General features: G+C 56.0%; 1 protein-coding gene across 3 annotated transcripts; it reads right to left on the bottom strand.

Moving 5' to 3' along the window:
* Positions 1-2,795: 2,795 nt before the first annotated feature.
* On the bottom strand, positions 2,796-16,539 carry UBFD1 (ubiquitin family domain containing 1). 3 transcript variants are annotated; one of them, XM_088801159.1, is made up of 7 exons: positions 16,306-16,533; positions 15,791-16,120; positions 14,659-14,867; positions 12,178-12,243; positions 11,950-12,055; positions 8,506-8,588; positions 2,796-2,822 (listed from the first exon to the last, which is right to left on the bottom strand). In XM_088801159.1, the coding sequence occupies exons 1-7, from the start codon at positions 16,328-16,330 to the stop codon at positions 2,811-2,813; spliced, it is 831 nt and encodes a 276-aa protein (XP_088657285.1). In that variant the 5' UTR covers positions 16,331-16,533; the 3' UTR covers positions 2,796-2,810. The 3 variants fall into 3 exon arrangements, with proteins under 3 accessions (XP_088657285.1, XP_074179097.1, XP_074179096.2); XM_074322996.2 differs by lacking the exon at positions 2,796-2,822 and adding an exon at positions 2,866-6,352 and having other exon boundaries at positions 16,306-16,530; XM_074322995.2 differs by lacking the exon at positions 2,796-2,822 and adding an exon at positions 6,364-8,402 and having other exon boundaries at positions 16,306-16,539.
* Between the last annotated feature and the right edge of the window lie 112 nt (positions 16,540-16,651).

Here is a 16,651-nt window from a genome sequence, read left to right on the forward strand (position 1 = left end):
GAAGTTTGGTGTATCCAACAATATGAGAATGTTAAATAGAAACAGTTCTACGCAATGACATGGAAAGATTGTTTTAAGTGAGGATTATAAACAGTATGATCTCATTTCTGTAAAACACACCAAGGCGTTAATGGTTAAGATAGAAACGTGCCTTGTTTTTATTAATCAGCATTTTCTAAATTACAAGTACCATGGACTGTGTAACAAAGGAAACAAACGTACTATTTAAAGTGTGACCACTGGGAGTAGTTGGGCAGAAGCTGAGGATTTGGCCTCGGAAAGGTGTGGGTGGCCCGACAGCCAGGCGCAGAGGGCAGAGGATGGATTCGGGCAGGAAGAGCACAGAAGGACCGGGGACGTGAGTCAATCGTCCCGGAATGCTGCCGGGGGAGCATGAACTCACGTGTGTGTGCCTGCGGCTGGGGTGCAGAGGACGGCCTCAGTCGGGCTGAGGAACTTGTCGGCAGGGGGAGCGACAAGCTTTTCTGTGGGGGGCGGCGGTCGCTGGTGGCTGCAAACGCTGGGCTGAGGGGCGAGCCTTGTGGTTACTGGGAGAGCCCGTGAGAAAACGCAGGTGCACTGGTAAGACGCTCGGAATAAAGATGGCAGAACTGTCAGATGAAGGAGAGGGAACCAAGGCTTGCGCTGCTGGTACAGGGGGATAGAATTTCAGGTGGACACGTGTTGGATTGGTTTGGAAGGCAGCGAGTGCAGCACGACCCTCGTGGACAGAGCGCCCAGAGGAGGTGGCCGTGCCTCAGCCGAGGCTGCAGCCCCACAGGAGCCTAGCCTGGCACAGCAAGAGGCCAAGCCCTGCTGGGTGGCCTGCCAGAGCTGCTCCGTCGTCTGCAGTCCCCAGACTCAATGACGTAAGTCAACGATGCATCTTAGATGCTAGGATTATTGTTTGTGGAGGGCAGGGGTAGCGGGCTGGTGAGAGCCCTGTGTGGTACTTTACTGGGATTCCAGGGGAGAAAAGAGTTCCCTTTCCCTGGGGGTTGCTAGTCTGGTGGGAGGGTTAGGGGCCTGCAGACCCAACAGGAGCCCCTGCATTGGCCTAAGTCTCGTGACCTGGGTTTGTCATTAAGACCCGAGAGTCCTGAGTCACCGACCCCTGGAGCCTGTAGGTCTTAACTGCACCGTGAGAAGGGAGCCCCAGTGATCAGGACGAGAGGACCCTGCCCTCCAGGGATGCCAGCTGCCTGACAACATGTCTCCTAGACCCACAGCTCCAGCCGGGCGTGATAAACCCACGACACACGGCACAACTCATGAGAAGGCACGGATCGAGACAAGGGGTCGTAATGAAAATTAGGATTAAAAATATATGGGGGAAATTTCTTTAGGGCGAGAGGGAAAAGCCAAGAGTACCAACAATAGAAAAGCTACAAGTGTATTAGAAAAATACAAGATATACAGGACAAGGATTTAAAAACGTGAGGGTTATTGATTGTGAAGAAAGTTCTAGAAGATATTTGGTGTGTGTATTAGGTGATACTACCGAATTGGCATTCATTTTCGTATGATGAGGTCTTTGGTTGTGCTAAGGTCTAACAGCGTCCTTATTTAGAAGCTAGGCGCTAAGGGAGCCAGAGGTGAAGTGTTACGACGTCTCCATGTCTATCAAATGTTTCAGCAAAATGATGTGTGTACATGTCTAGAGAAGAAAGCAAATGTGGCTGATATTTTAACAACCGGTGAGCCTAGGTGAAAAGTACAGGTGGTCCTTGTAGCATATTTCAACTTTCTGTAGGTATGAAAATTTCCAAAACAAAAAAGGGAAAACGAGGGATTAAAATTAGGTAAGGGGAGAGGAGTAAGAATAGAAGCAAGAAACTTGAAAACTAGAAGTTATCAAACGGGGAGAAGAGCATGAAAAGTAGCATCAGGAGAGGGAGCTAGGCTAACAGGGCTTCCGAACAAAAGCAGCCTTGATAAGCAAGGAAAAGCCAGAGGTTAATCCTGGCTGGTGGCGCTGGTGGCCCAGGGTCCCCGTGGGAAGCCTCTGCAGCCCCAACGTGGGTGGGCTGAACACACGGCCTTCTGGGCCAAAGCAGGAAGGAGTCGCTGCTTCTGGCCCTAATGACTGTCTGGCTAGTAGGGTCTCGGTCACAGACTCCTCAAAAGGCATAGTAAGATCTTCAGACTGGAGTTCATTTCACGCTCCATTTGGGGAGTCAGTCACCCCATTTGTGTCAAGGTGCCTGAAGGGACCGTTCAGAAGTGGGAAACGGGTAAAACCCAGATGTACCCTCTGGGCAGAGCAGGCTGTCGAGGTGGACAGCAGCCGGTTACAGCACGTGTCAGACCTGGAGACCCTAACCGTGGCTTCCAGATTAGAAGGTGCTGGAAGGTGGGGAAGCCAGGGTGGGGCAGTGAGCCCAGAACCTTCAGGAACATCTACAGCGGAGGGGCAGACGAGAGGGTCCGGTGGGAGAGGTGCTGGGTCAAAACCAGTGCGACAGCTGTAATCTTCTCTTTGTGCCCAGGATCCTGCGTTGGTTCCATTTTGCTAATAGATCTCTCCCCCGCCCGAGTCTTTGCAGTGTGTGGCCAGGGCTGCAGCTCCATCTCAGTGTCCTCCAAGGCCAAACGGCCGGGTGATGTCACTCAAGGCACAAGGTCGCGGAGGCCAGAGCGGGTGGCGGAGGGCGGTCTTGGCCTTCACTCTGATACAGAGTGAATCAGATCAAACCCCCACACCAACTGTTTGCTGTCAGCGGGGTACACTCAAAGCCAAATAAATCAGACAGTAAAACTGGTGGCCACAGCTGGCAAAACATGGCTTCGGGCCCAGTTCCAAATACGGCTCAATCCCCAGTCTAGATTCGGCGCAGGAAGAAATGGAAGGAAAAGGAGACGCAATTAATTATCAAACTTTAATTGATAGACTAATCTTACAGGACAAACAATAAGACAGCTAGTCAAGGTTACACTTTTAAAAAATCCAGCAGCGCAAATCTCACAGACTACATATGTTCACCTCCTCCCAAACAGGCATTTGATTAAAAACAGAAACCAGAACAGAGCGCACACCACAAGGAAACACAGTACTTACGTATATTGTCAATTAAACTGCAGAACTCTTTTAAGAAAGAAAGAAAGAGGTTCTTAGGAATCTGGGGAGCAGAGCCAGCCAGCCTGGCAGGAAGTGGACCAGCCGCTCTGCACTGACCGCCTGGACCCCAGAAAGGCCCCGGGCCCTAGGAAGAAGGGGCCAGGTGCAGGCCTGACTTTAGCACTGAGCCCCACGACAAAGGGACCAAGCTTTTCCGAGACAACAGGCATGAACAGATGCAAGGGGCAGTCCCTCAAGATGGGGTGGAAAGAAAGCCGGCCCTTGCACGGCCAGTGGCACACGGATTGCCCTGGCAAAGAGAGGGCACGCCAGATGCGGGAGCCCTGGACCGCTCCTCCAGGCACGTGGTAAAGGAAACCCCCTCTGGCCAAAACAGGGCCCCTTCTCGGAGCCGTGGCCACGTGGCAGGCGGTCTCTCGGGCCCTCGGAGGTAAAGCGGCAACTAAGGAACCTGCTGCGGCCTCACTGGGCCTCCAGTGGCCGAGGTGACAGGAAAGTGCATCCTTCACTCGGTTCAGCCGCACCAAGAAGTGACCCTACGTGCAGAAGACGTGTCACCGACCAAATGCTGACACCGGAGCTCAGCGGCCCAGCAGCCTACGTTCTGTCAGGCTGACCGACAGCCGAGGGACCGGCCGCAGCACGTGGCCCTGTCCTCATCCTCATCACTTCAGGGAGGGAAAGGCAGGATGGCGTCCTGCAGCACCCAGTACAGATGCCAGAGCAGGAGGCTGAGAGGCACCAAGGCCCTAGCGGCCTCCCACACGCGGCCGCCCCTGGGCACCTACGCTGTCCACCTGTGTGGCCTGTCTGGGAGGGAAGGCTAGGACCCCAGCGAAAGCCCAGGTCCCTGACAGTGGAGGGACCACAGACACCATCCTGAGGGATCATGAACACTGGGGACCATCCCCACTTGCTAACACACTTAGTACATTCTGGAAGAGACCGCTCACGGGACAGAACAGAGAACGCTGCCAGGAGGGGCCCCGACGGGCCTAACAGGAACGCCTGCTGGGGCTTCCGGGCCGTGGCCTCTGCTCGCCGAGGGCTCCCGGCAAGGTGTCCGTCCCAGCAGCTGAGCGAGCTGTGGAAAGCAGAACTCCAACAGCTCCGTACGCAGAGCTGCCCTTTACACCACGACGCGCAGAGAGATCTCCAAGGAAGGGGAAAAGCACCATTTTACTTAAAATAAAAAGGCTCACGCAGGCTTTGGTCCTGTCTCAAAATGACACCAGCCTGAGTGAGAAGCGGTTTGGCCCCTGGGGAGCAGCGAGATGACAGGACACGCGCTCTCACTAGGAGGGAGGGATGGACGTCAGAGGTGCGGGCGGCCACGTGGACGGCCAGGCGGACACCTGGTGGGAAGGGCCTCTGCCAGCAGCACCCAGGCCAGTCGGACGGAGGGAGGGGGGCGTGGCACTGACAGGACACGTCTCCAGGACTGGGTGCTTGTCAACAGAAAGGGCATATTCACTGAGGATGCCCTGCTGCTTCTGCCGGAGCGCTTGCTTGCAGACGTGTCAGCTGCGGGGGCTGCATCCTGCAGCTCCCCGGGATGAAAACGGGCCGTGGCTTGGACGCTACACATCACAGATGTACTTGCGTCCCCAAAGTGAGAGAGGTCTCCCTGCCCAGATGCGTCCCCTGGCATGGACTTTGCCAGAAGCACCTGCCTGTCTACACGGGCTGAACTCCTGGACAGCAACTCGGGGCGCGGGGTGGGAGTAAGGTGGCTCACAGGACAGTCACCAAGGCCCACACACACCGTGCACCTCAGTGACACGGAGCAGCCTGGAACCCAGAACATGCGGGCAGGAGACTCAATCTCTCACCAAACCCACGAGAGCCTGCACCCGAGGGGTGGAGGGCGAGGGGGGGACGGCAGCAGACACAGCGAACAGCACACGGACACCACTCACCCCAAGACCCCCTCATCCAAGTCAGCCCAGCCACCGGAGGCAGCAGAGGTCACGTCTGCAAAGAACATGGGGGCTAAAACCAGAAGAGGGGAGCGCCTCACCACAGCCATTAGCCCAGTCCGACACGTAAATACGCCGCCAACCCACCAGGCCGGACGTCTTCTTGTTGAGAAAGGCAGCACATCAGAACCTGGGATGAAAGCCGCTCGAACCCAACGCACAAGCAGAAGGACCAGATGGAAAAGCACAACTGAAAGCATCACTGTACTGCGTAAGAATTTCGCGCAACTTCCAAAGAAAGAGGGCCTGGGCCTGCGGCCATATGGCTATGGGGACCGTCCTCCACCGGGTCCGCGAGGCTCCTGCAGGCCTGGGAACGGCAGCTCGCGGCGTGGCCCAGGCACGGCCACGCTCGGTGAGGGCCGCACACAACCATCAAAGCAGCGGGGGTGGAACTGCTGCCATCAGGCCCCAAAGGCAAGATGCTGGGACAGGAGTCGCTGTGACACTGCTGCACAGACGTCACAGCGAGTGTGGCAGCTCCCGGACCGAGACCCACTGGCTCTTCCCCTCCCAACGCGCGTCCACGAGCAGCACGGCGGGAGCGAGGCCAGGAGAGGAAGCAGTGATGAGGTACAAAAAGAGGAACTGACATCTTTGGGTTTTCAAAACAAAAACTCAAATCTAGGAAGTGAGAAAATAAAAAAAGGGAAAGAATTAAATCTGAATCAGTGGACAGAAAAATATGGCTTACTAACCCCCCCAATTTGCATACAATTTTATATGAGAAAGAAAAACACCCCAATTCATCACAACGTAGTCCAAATGTTTGCAACCAAAGATTTATGAAAATATTTCAGTTGAAATCACTTTAAAAAAAACAAAAAAAAGAAACCAGAAAGCTTTTGATCATTCCTTTCTAAACACAACTGGCAGATCTACTCTCAAACACACTTCTGTGTCCCACACGACGTGTCCGGAACGCAGATGTACTGACTTCCGCCATACTGACTTTAAAAATGGTATGAAGCTGACGGCGAGAAAGGGAACCGGTGATTTTAAGTTAAAATTAAGCTAACGGTGAAAGTACATCACCTCTGGCTTCGGTCACCACATCACCTTAGATTGGATATAGACTTTTTTTGAACAAAGTTCCAGAACTCTGAAATCCGGGGTGCTGCAGGCCTGTCCCAGCAATGTCCTTCACTTGGGTCGGTCTCCTGGGCCAGAGGTGAGAGTGCTTTCAAAAATACTGCCACTTGCCCAGCACAGTGTCTTTGATTGCATCCACATACTGAGTGGGGACCCAGTACACCCAGTAGTAAGAGGCTTCCGTGGGGCCCAACTGAAACGCCTGGAAAGGAGAGAGGAAAACCAGTGACACGTGAGACGTGAGGACCGGCAGCAGCACAGCAAAAATGGGAACGGGGGTGCTAAGAAGTGAGGTCATGGGGGGGGACTGTGCACGTGGGAGCATTCGCTGGTCGGAAAAGAAGGAGGGAGCTACGCACCGCCGCCCTAAGGCAGCGGTTCCCAAACTGGGAGGCACCCGGGCACCCCGGGCTCGCGGCCGACTGGCTCCGCCCCTTGGTTCCTGCAGCCAGAGACTCTGCATCCCCAAGTCCCCGGGCGGGGAACAGTGCTGATACGGAGGCCAGTTTGGGAGCCACTGCCCTAGAAAGGCTGTGACACATGCAGAGGGAAAGATGAGCGTTCAGAGCAGCACGGTCAGAAAGGGTGACAACCTGCAAACAACCTACACGCCCGTCAGTGAGGGGACGCAAAATTAAAAGTGACGTGGCCTATTCCTACCAACACTGGATCACTTTTAAAAGGGATGAACCGGATGAGCAGTAAATACAGACAGATCGTAACGTCGGACCAGAAAAAGCAAGTTGCCGGAGGATACATACCATGGTACCACTTATGAAAACTGAAAAAACACAAAGCAACACTCAATCTTGTTCACGGCTACACACGAAAATAAAGGCAGAGAAATGGGAAGGTCCACACGGTAACTCATGACAGTGGCTGTGGGGAAGGGGAAGACAACGGGGACGCATTCTGCGCCGGTCAATTTTCTCTTATTTAAAATAAGATTGAAAGCAAGTTACACAAGATTTACAACTGTCATTTCTTGGTGATGAATATATGGGTTTGTTATAGGGTCTCTGCTCTTTTCTGCATCTTTCAAGGTTTCTCTAAAAATGCAAAGGCATTGCCACCCCGTTCTAATGTGAAGCCTGGCACACCACTCTAGCTGGTGAAATGGTGTCTGCAGAGGGAAAGAAAGACTTTCTCTGGCACAAAGTAAACGTGCTAATGAGTGGCAGGCATTTAGAGAAGAGAAGGGGCGATTAGACCGCAGCTGCCAGAACGAACTCCAGAGAGAAGCGAGCATTGAAACTGGATGGTGAGGGCTGACATGACCCAGCTACCCCAGGCCCTAAGAGATGTTCCCACCGGCCCCTCAGTGTGTGTGACACTGCTCACCACACTGCCCGAAAACTGGGCCACACTGGGAGGGCAGATGTTTCCAAGGGCAGTGCAGGGGCCCAGCCGAAAAGATTAGAATCCAACTTTTAAAACAAAACCCCAAGTAAGCAGGCAAAACAATCCACCTGCAGTCTCTAAAGCCTACAATGGGGGCGGGGCCTGGCCGCACGGGCGAGGTCATGGTCACTGCCCCTCGCGAGGCTCGCTCCCTCGCAGCTGCGCTGACAGACAGGTGTTGACCACAGGACAGGGCACCACTGACTTTTCCTCGAGCCAGGACATCTATCTGCCACAATGCCAGGTCCCCTCTTCTGGGATCTTCCAACACCTCCCCACACCGTGGACTTCGGAACCCCAACCCACAGGTCGACACACTGGCTGTTCTTGTCCCTGGGAGGGGCCGACACTGAAGAAACTACCGGCGCAGAGGGCGGTGGCAGACGGCCACCCTCCCCGTCACCGTGACTTGGAAGTGTGGCCGCTCCACACCGCGCTGGGCCAGGCGGAGGGTGTGCCCAGGCTGCCTGCTCACGGCACTCGGGCCGTGCCCACACGTCTGTCTCGGGAAAGGGCGGCCGCCCGCTACCGCACATCCCCGTGCAGCACGGAATTCCACCGCCACCACCCCCCACAGGGTCCCCGGCCACTGGACGGCTGCGGCACCCCAGAGGGGAGTGCCTGGTGCCCCAAACGCCAAGGCTGGTGGTAGGGTTTGCTCTCTAGGCAAGACAAAAGTTACAATGAAAACCCACAAGCCATTCCTCTTCATATTTATTTTCCTGGTCTAAAAACAAAATATTCCAAATAAGAGGGAGGCAAAAGAGATCTCGCATGTCCCCTTTAAACTGCAGGAAGGTGGGGGCCGCGGTGCGTAGAATGAACAGCCCCAGGACGCTCTGGACTAAGTTCTGGGGAGATGAAGACAGCGCTCCTGAACACTGAGCCCTGCCCAGCCGCGTCCGTCCCGCAGGGGTGGGGGTGGGGCTGGCGACAGCTCGGCCGCCGACTCACCATCATGTGGTAGTCCTCGTGGCCCTCGATGGGTTCGCTGACCACGTTCTTGATGGAGCCCATGGGCAACTTCTCGGTCCGCTCTAAGACGACAGACGTGACCGGTTACTCAGAAGCCGCCCGAGTGCGCCCGGGACCCGGCAGGCCCTCGTCAGGGCTGGGGGCTTGGGGACCCACCGGAACGTGCTCCCCGAGCCCTCTAGAGACGATGGACTAGGCCCTTCTGACGGCGCACGGAGAGCCCTGGGAACTTGAGGAGCAAACGGGGGCAGGCCATGGCGATGGAAGGGTCTCTGAGAACAGAGCTGCCTCCTTCCCGGTGTTGTTTTTAAGTCTGACAATGAATAAACCCCCAAGCAGTCGCGCTGCACCCTCACTGCCCGAGCCCAGCGCTGGCTGAGGACGTTGGCGCTTGGATGGTCCACAGGACCAAAACAGAGGTCCCAGCATGGCCCCGGGGCCCGCAGAGGGGCCTGTGGGGCGTCCCACTAGTCTAGCCCATGTCCTCACCTTCCCCACCCCGTTCCCTCCCCTGGCCCCCACCCTCCACACACACACACTGGAAGTTCTCTTAAAGCGTCTGTAACCTCTCGTGACAACCCTTATTACATGGAGTCAGAAGACGTTTTGCCGCAAGGGTAAGGGTGGCAGGTAGAGCGGCGGCAGCAAGGCAGCCTGGAGGGAGGGGACTGCTGGCAGTGAGACGTGCAGCGGGACAGGGGGACAGCAGGCGTGGGGTGCTCGTGCAACAGGAAGCCAGCACCCAGAGGCAGCGGACACCCCCGGGACAGGGTTTCTCAGCAAGTCAAACCAAGGTGAAAAAGAAACACTGAAGCCTTTGCAGAGAGAAACGTCTGGAAAAGGCAGAATCGGAGAACAGATAACTTGACAAAACGACCAGGAATTCAGAGACCGGGGTTTTCATCTAGCTGGTGACTTGAGACTTTATTTCTGTCCGGGGGGCCTTGGTCTTTGAAAAATGGGGGTGGGACCTGAAGCTGTTCATTCAGGTTCTGAGGTTCAGTGGCTGTAAATCAGTGACCACAGGAGGACCTCACCCGCAGGTGGCTTTGAACGGATGGAAACTCCGTAAAATACTAGGCTCCCTGAAGTGTCCAGATTTTACACAAACATACGGATTTCTGGCTTCTCTTGAAAAAGCCAGACTTAACATTCGCGGGCCCCATCCCGAGTGACAACAGGCTAGTGACAAGCCACGTGCTCCCCGTTCAGGCTTCCTGCCTGGAGCTTGTGCTCGCTCTGCTGGGCCTGCGGCCGAGACCTGCCTCCCACACAAGTTGGCAGAGTCTGTGCCACAAACGGGAGCCTGAGTGTCACTCAAGAGCGCGGCCCATGGAGAAAGAGGCCAAGTAGCTGTGGGATGGCCACGCAGTCTCGCCAGCAGAAAGATGAAGCCAGTGGCTGGTGCCAACTCCCAGAACAAGCTGTGCTCCGAGGGCGGGCTCATGACGCTCAGGTGACAGCCCTCCAGGGCAGGCGAGGCCTGCCTGAGGTCCAGGATGCAGGGCTCGAGAGAGAGAGAGAGCCATAAACACTGAGCTGGGGAACAACTGGGACGACCGGACGGGTCGCGATGCAGAAGACAGCGACCCAGAGAAGGTCGAGGCCCTTGGAAGAAAGGGGAGCCCTGACATGGTTTCCAGTTTGCGCTGACCGTGCAGTTAGGGTCACGCGTGAAACGGACGCACTAGCTGCCGTGTAATTTTTAGAGGATGAGTGCTCTTGGCGTTTCTGTCTCTGTTCATTTTAAGAACGAGGGGTGGATGGGAAACAAGAAACTATGTCCGTATTTGAGATGATAAAAATCTCTCATCACCCCGGCCCCGATTATTTTCCAGAAAACTTTGGTCCCCTCTGAGGCAAAATCACACCTGTGGCCTGTCCCTGAAACGAATTAGCCTCAGAGGACGGGATCCCCTGTACTTCTTTAGCATTTACCTGGAACACTGAACACCTACAGTGGTGGCCAGAAAAGGTGAGTTAGGCATGTTGGGTCCCCTCCGGGAATCTGACAGGGCAGACAAGTCAGAGTAATGAGTCTTCTGTTCTATGAACAGCAAGGGGGCGAGTCGGGAAAGGCTTCTGTGGCAGAGGTTTTATTAGTAACAGGTGACACTGAGGACACTGCACAGGCATGAGGCACGTGGGAGCCTGGGGACGGCACGCAGGGCCAGCGCGGCAGGACACTAGGACAACCCTTGAAACAGGCCCATCACTGACAGCACGGGACACTATGCTTAGACACGTGAACTTGGCTTCAAGACCCAAAGGTTTCTGAGCAGGGAAATCAGTGAGAAAAAAACTGCAAGGAAGGTGGGAGCACGGAAGAGACCCTGGGTGGGGCAGGGAGACAGGCTAACTTCTGCCACGACCAAGGGGGAAGATGGGAGGCGTCTTAAGGGGCACACAGAGTGGCAAAGAGAGACCCAGGTGACGGTGGAGTGTAACTGACAAGACTTTGAACCACCTAGGGGATAGGAGGGGAGGACATTGGAGACACTTCCCGGCAAACAGCAGGCCTGACCCACTGGGCACAGGCAGAGGGCGACCAGGCCGGGGAGGGCAGGCCCCCAGGACTAGGAACATGGCACTGAGGACAGGGCCAGGCAGGGGACACGAATAAAGGAAATATGGGACAGTGGCCCCGCCGCCAGGCCATCTGAGACCACTTTGCAGCCATGCAAGTGTGTGCGTCAGGATGGCTACGTCCGGTGGTGGTTTTTCAAGAGAAGCCAAAAAAAAAAAAATCAGAGCAAGTGAAATCTCCCCCTCCACCTCTTTTTTAAAGGAGGGCACAGCTCACAGTGGCCCATGTGGGGATTAAACCAGCAACCTTGGTGTTATCAGCACCACACTCTAAACAACTGAGCTAATCGGCCACCCCGAAATCTCTGATTTTTACAGACTGTGTGTAAACTGTAGAACCGTCGTCTATGGACCAGACCCGGCCCCCAGGGCCACACGTCTGGGACGGCTGGTTCTGGGTGCAACTAACAAGCCGATGTTTGACGGCCTGGCCCTGAGATCAGACCGCAGAGAATAAGGGAAAAGCCTCCCACAGAAGGTGAGCATCTAAAAGCAAAAGCAGGGGACCAGGTGGCTCAGTTGGTTAGAGCGCGAGCTCTGAATAACAAGTTTGCCGGTTCAATCCCCGCATGGGATGGTGGGCTGCGCCCCCTGCAAGTAAAGATTGAAATGGCGACTGGACGTGGAGCTGAGCTGCGCCCTCCACGACCAGACTGAAGGACGACAACTTGGCGCTGATGGGCCCTGGAGAAACACACGGTCCCCCAATATTCCCCAGTAAAAATAAAAGTAAAACCAGAAGCCAGGAGCACACAAAGCAGAGTGAAGAGGAGTGGACCCGCACCCCGGACAGAGGCCGGGGGCCAGAGGCAGGGAGCCAGGCGGCGGCATCCATACCTTTCGTGCCGATCCACAGTTGGTCTTGTTCAAGCTTGAAGGTGAGCCGCACCTTTCCTCCGGACTTATTGTACATGCCGGACAAGGGGAAAGTTGGCAGGCGCTCCTGGAGACACACAAGGGTGTTGAGGGAGGGACCACAAACGTAGTGGGACAGGAAAAGGAGAAAAGGGACGGGCCTCGGGGACTCGGGAGGGGGCCGCTTCGGGATGCTGGTTTGGGGCTTACATGGCTTCCCTTGACAGACGGCATCACGTCCTCTGGCTTTCCTTTATCCAGCACTTTTCTGTGTTGCTGTAACGTAAGTCAGAGGAGTTGTTACATGAAACAGCTGACTGCATTTTCGTCAAATTACTAGCTCTGAAGAGAAAGGGGAAGGTGAAGAAAGCCTGGTGTTCGGGCGCAAAGCTTTTCCTGTCCACAATTAAGGGGCCCCTGGACGCTAGAGCAGCGCTAGCCAGCAGACATTTCTGAGATGACAGAAATGTCCTCTGTGTGTGCTGCCCAAAACAGTGGCCATGAGCCACGTGTGGCCATTACACACCCGAAATGGAGCTAATATGACCGAATCCTTAATTTTATTCCATTTTCGTCAGCCACGTGTGGCTACCACCTCAGACGTCAGTTCTAGAGCCAAGAGGATTCCCAGATTTCCAGACTCCCTCCACCCCCAGGTCACCACTGAAAGGATTCAACATCAAGCTGACAGCCACAAAGTGTGTTGCTCTGCTGACAAGTACAAATGACAGCCACTTCTGTCAACGGAAACTCCCAAAGAAACCTCTAATGCTGCCACTCGTAGACCTGCCTAAAATAGGCATTTCAGCAACAAAAACAGAGACTGGGCCTACGGCGGTCTTCCCACTGGCCCCCCATCGGCCCCAGCTAAGCACAAAGCCTGAAGAACCAACTTCCGCAGAGAAATGCTGACGACTCCATAGCCGGATCCTGAGAAGTCTCTGAGCCCACGCCCCCCCAGCCCAGGAGGGTGAGGCAGCTCATTACGGGTTCTCACGAGGCTCATGGCCCCCGAAACAGCTCCTGACCGGCTCCGCTGACCCTCGCTGCCTTTACAGGGAGTCACTGAGTGATACAGCCAGCGCGACAGGGCCGTGAGTGGGTGGAGCTGAATTCAACCACCAGGGCCCATGAGCCAGCTCGAACCCCCACCAGCACGGCACAAACCCGCAGTGGGAACGAACACTGGCAGACTGCTGGGGAAGGGTCAGCCGTCCGTCAGCCCCGATTCCCGACAGCTGGTGAGAGCCGGGAGAACGGCCCTCTGCTTAGTCCACGTCAGGCCTCCTGGCGGCATCGAGGAGACACAGCAGCACGGAGCAGCTTCGATTGACACATCCCTCCCGAGTGCCCTTTGAAGCGCTCGCCCTGCACTCTGGAGAGTAGCTCTGAGCCTGTTCAGCTACCATTAGCCACTCAAAACCTGTATTTAAGAGGCTTGTACGCTCCCAGGGTGTGGCCGCGGGACACTCACATTTGCCGGTTTCATACGTGAGAGAGGAAGATAGGAAGGCGGAAATGAACTCAGCTGCATACAAAACATTCTGACCCTGTATCTGGGGGTCCAAGTGTCCTAACAAACACCTTTTAAGTTTATAGCCCCTTATCTGAAACCCCATGGGCAGATGTTTGCCAAAAGCTTCAGGGGTTTTATGCGTGTCATATAGTTTTAAAACACACTATGGAATGTCCTTCCCGGGGTCTGGGGCAGCCCTGCGTCATCAAACGTGTTAACGTGTGTTCGGTAAAACAGGAATATTCACAGTAACCCTGGCCAGGGCTTGCTACGCCTACAAAAACACGTTTGGCTTCCACTCTCTCGGGGTCTGGGACGCACACACGAGGGAACATGGGCCTGAACAGAAAGCGGTCCTTCTCACAGTCGGTCACGTGGCTTGGTGCCCGTGGTCACTAACACCAGTGCTGGTTCCGACTCGGGACACAGGCTGGCAGGAGAAAACCTGTTTTCCTGCAACACCACTCAGAGGGGCCAGGAGGCTCCCTAACAATGAGTGGGGGCTGCTGAGGGGGAAGAGCACAAGCGATGGTGCTTCCTGCCAGACCCCGATGGTGAATTCCTCTCCTTTCCTAATTACGCAAAGGATTTTAATGGCTGCAATGAGCACGAGACAAGGCTCCATCTCGTCCATCCAGAAGGACAACAGAGAACGTGAAAGATCAGGCCCTCGTTTCACGGATCAGGAGGCCGTAAAACAACCCAGCGGACTTATCTTTCTAGTCTGCTTCCCTTAGCGTCCTGAAATGGTGAGTTTTAGAGGAACCTCTGAAAGCTACTGATTTCCATGCCTCTCCAGAAATGGCCTGCTGACGTGGGGAAAGCCATACAGCAGGAAGCACACGTAACCACTTGACACAACTGGGAGGGAACCCCAGTGATGGCACTTTTCTCTGGCACTGAACAGGACAGGTCCCACCTTGAAGCCTGCCTTGACAAGGGCCTTATCCTAAAACAGACAGACTTGACACACACTGACCCGCCAGATGAGACAAAGCTGCAACTCTCAGGTAGTTGGCACCTCCACTCAACAGCCAGCCGCACCCAACTGCTGCCATAAATTTCCATCATGGGCCCTGTCCGAAAAGGAGCTTATTCTAGGGAGAACGTAACCAGCCCCGCTCCAGAGGACAAAGCCTCCGACTTCCCAGGACGCTGGCACACGGTGGACTCACTTTCTGCCGGCACAACGGCTCCTTCTTGTTCTCTTCCGCCTTCGCGTCCTGCTGTGCGGCGTCTTTGGGCGTGTTTACTGCTAAAACATCGTTGATCGTGGAGCCCACCACCATGATCTTGGCTCCGCTGGTCACTTTTATTTCCCTCAACGTCTTATCCTCAGGGACGAGTCCCTTGTACATGACTTTCTGCATGGCAGGCGGGAGCCCTTGGGAAAAGGGAGCAGACAGACAGTGAACCAGGGAACGAAAAACGAACCTGGACCCGAGCTCCTTGGGCAACAGACCCCAGAGCGAGTACTGCTCTACCACCCACTACTTTTGTGTGTTGGGCGACCTGTCTCAGCCTCACTTTCCAGAACTTTCTAACAGTGATGGCAGTGGTTCCACCTCTATGGGCTTGTTTTAAGGATTAAGAGGTAAAACGGAGTATTGGGTGCACTGTCTGGTATTTAGTAATTATTCCATAACTATTAGCTGTCATTCATTCCAAGTTGTTCCTCAATCTTCCAATCACTGAAATGTGAAGGAAGAATCAAGAGTCCATAGGCCTGGGGGATACAGAAAACATTAATGACCAAGTTCTTCTTTTTAGGGAGCTTACAGGCTACATGGAGAAAGCCTGAAAAAGAAATCATTTCAGATGACAGAGAGCTGTAAACGAGACGAAATTAAGTAACACGAGCATCTGTGAAAGGACCAGCATGACAGCAGCGGCAGCTTTCCTCAACTTCCCTTATGAGAATCACCTAAGACTTTTGCTAAAAATAAATGCCTGGACACATTCCAGACCCACTGAATCAAAATCTCCGGGGAGAAGGGCCCAGGACCTGTAAATCTAACAAGTGCGGGAGGTGATTTTCATTAGAGGTGTTTGGGCCACACTAGTCAGAAGCCTGGGCCTAAGTTTCCCCCCCGGCGGCTCAATCCCAGCTCCGCCCCTTACTAGCTGTGATCTTGGGCCTCATTTTGTCCATCTGAATAATGGGCATCCCAGCACCCACCTGGGAGGGCTGCTGTGCGCACTGAGGCAGCTGAGGCACAGAGCGGCCAGCGCGGGACCTGACAGCGCGCGCGCCAGCAGCGGGACGGGACGGGAGGCGGCCGGCGCTGTCACTGCCGCGGGGCTTACCTGTAATCGCGTGGATCTTCTGCTTCAGCTCGGAGCCCGTGCTGTCCAGGGGGAACTTCACGTCGTGCTTAGTCTTGTTCCAGATGATCTTCAGGTCCACCAGCTCCCTGCCGGCGCCGCCGCCCGCGTCCTCGCCGTTGCTGACCGAGGCCTGGGCGGCGGGGTCCCCAGGGGGCTGGGCCGGGGCCGGCTGCAGGCTGCCTCGCGCGGCGCAGGGGTCCGGGGCCGCCGCCCCCGCCGCGGCTTCGGCCTCCACGCAGTTGAGGGGCCGCGCGGGCGCCTCGTTCGCCACGGCCTCGGCCTCGGTGTCCATGCCAGGCTCCTCCACGCCTGCAAAGGGGTCGGGGGGTGGGCGCTCGCCGCGGGCTGGGCCTGGGGCCGGACTCGACCCGCGCGTCGCCGGACCTCCGCCCCCCAGCCAGGCCGCCCTTGCCCGCCCCGGGCCAGAACGCACCCCCCGGGAGCTCCCGCTTCACTCGGGCCCACCCCGGCGCCCGCCACCCCGCTCCACTCACCATCCGGGGCCCCGGCCGCCGCCATGATGATTGTGTACAACACCCACCGAGCCCGCAGAGGCCGCCGGGAAAAGGCGAGCTGGCGGAGATTGGCCCCCGCAGCAGCCCCTAATCTCGCCCGGCCTGGCCGGAAACAGGTGAAGGTTTCTATGGAGACCCGCCTCCTCCGCTTCCCCAGCCCGGCCCCTGCCACGCTTTAGCTTTCCGCGGCCGAGGGGGGCGGGCCCCGGGAATCGCCCGCTGGACGGACTCTGCCCCCTAGAGGCCGAGTGGGGCCGCGGCCGCGCAGGGGGGCGTGGGCTCGCAGGCAGGCGGCCTGCGCCTTTAAGGGGCGGGGTCGGGCCCG

Source organism: Rhinolophus sinicus, chromosome 10 (genome assembly GCF_057876585.1).
Source record: "Rhinolophus sinicus isolate RSI-liver-muscle chromosome 10, RSI-T2T, whole genome shotgun sequence".
Taxonomy (NCBI): domain Eukaryota; kingdom Metazoa; phylum Chordata; class Mammalia; order Chiroptera; family Rhinolophidae; genus Rhinolophus; species Rhinolophus sinicus.

What these genes read in the sequence shown, in the direction of transcription:
- UBFD1 (XM_074322995.2), bottom strand. Translation starts at nt 16,330, where the DNA reads ATGGCGGCGGCCGGGGCCCCGGATG. An exon ending in GGCGGCCGGGGCCCCGGATG is followed by an intron (nt 16,121 to 16,305) that starts GTGAGTGGAGCG and finishes ACCCCTTTGCAG; the next exon opens with GCGTGGAGGAGCCTGGCATG. An exon ending in CGTCTGTCAAGGGAAGCCAT is followed by an intron (nt 12,056 to 12,177) that starts GTAAGCCCCAAA and finishes GTGTGTCTCCAG; the next exon opens with GAGCGCCTGCCAACTTTCCC.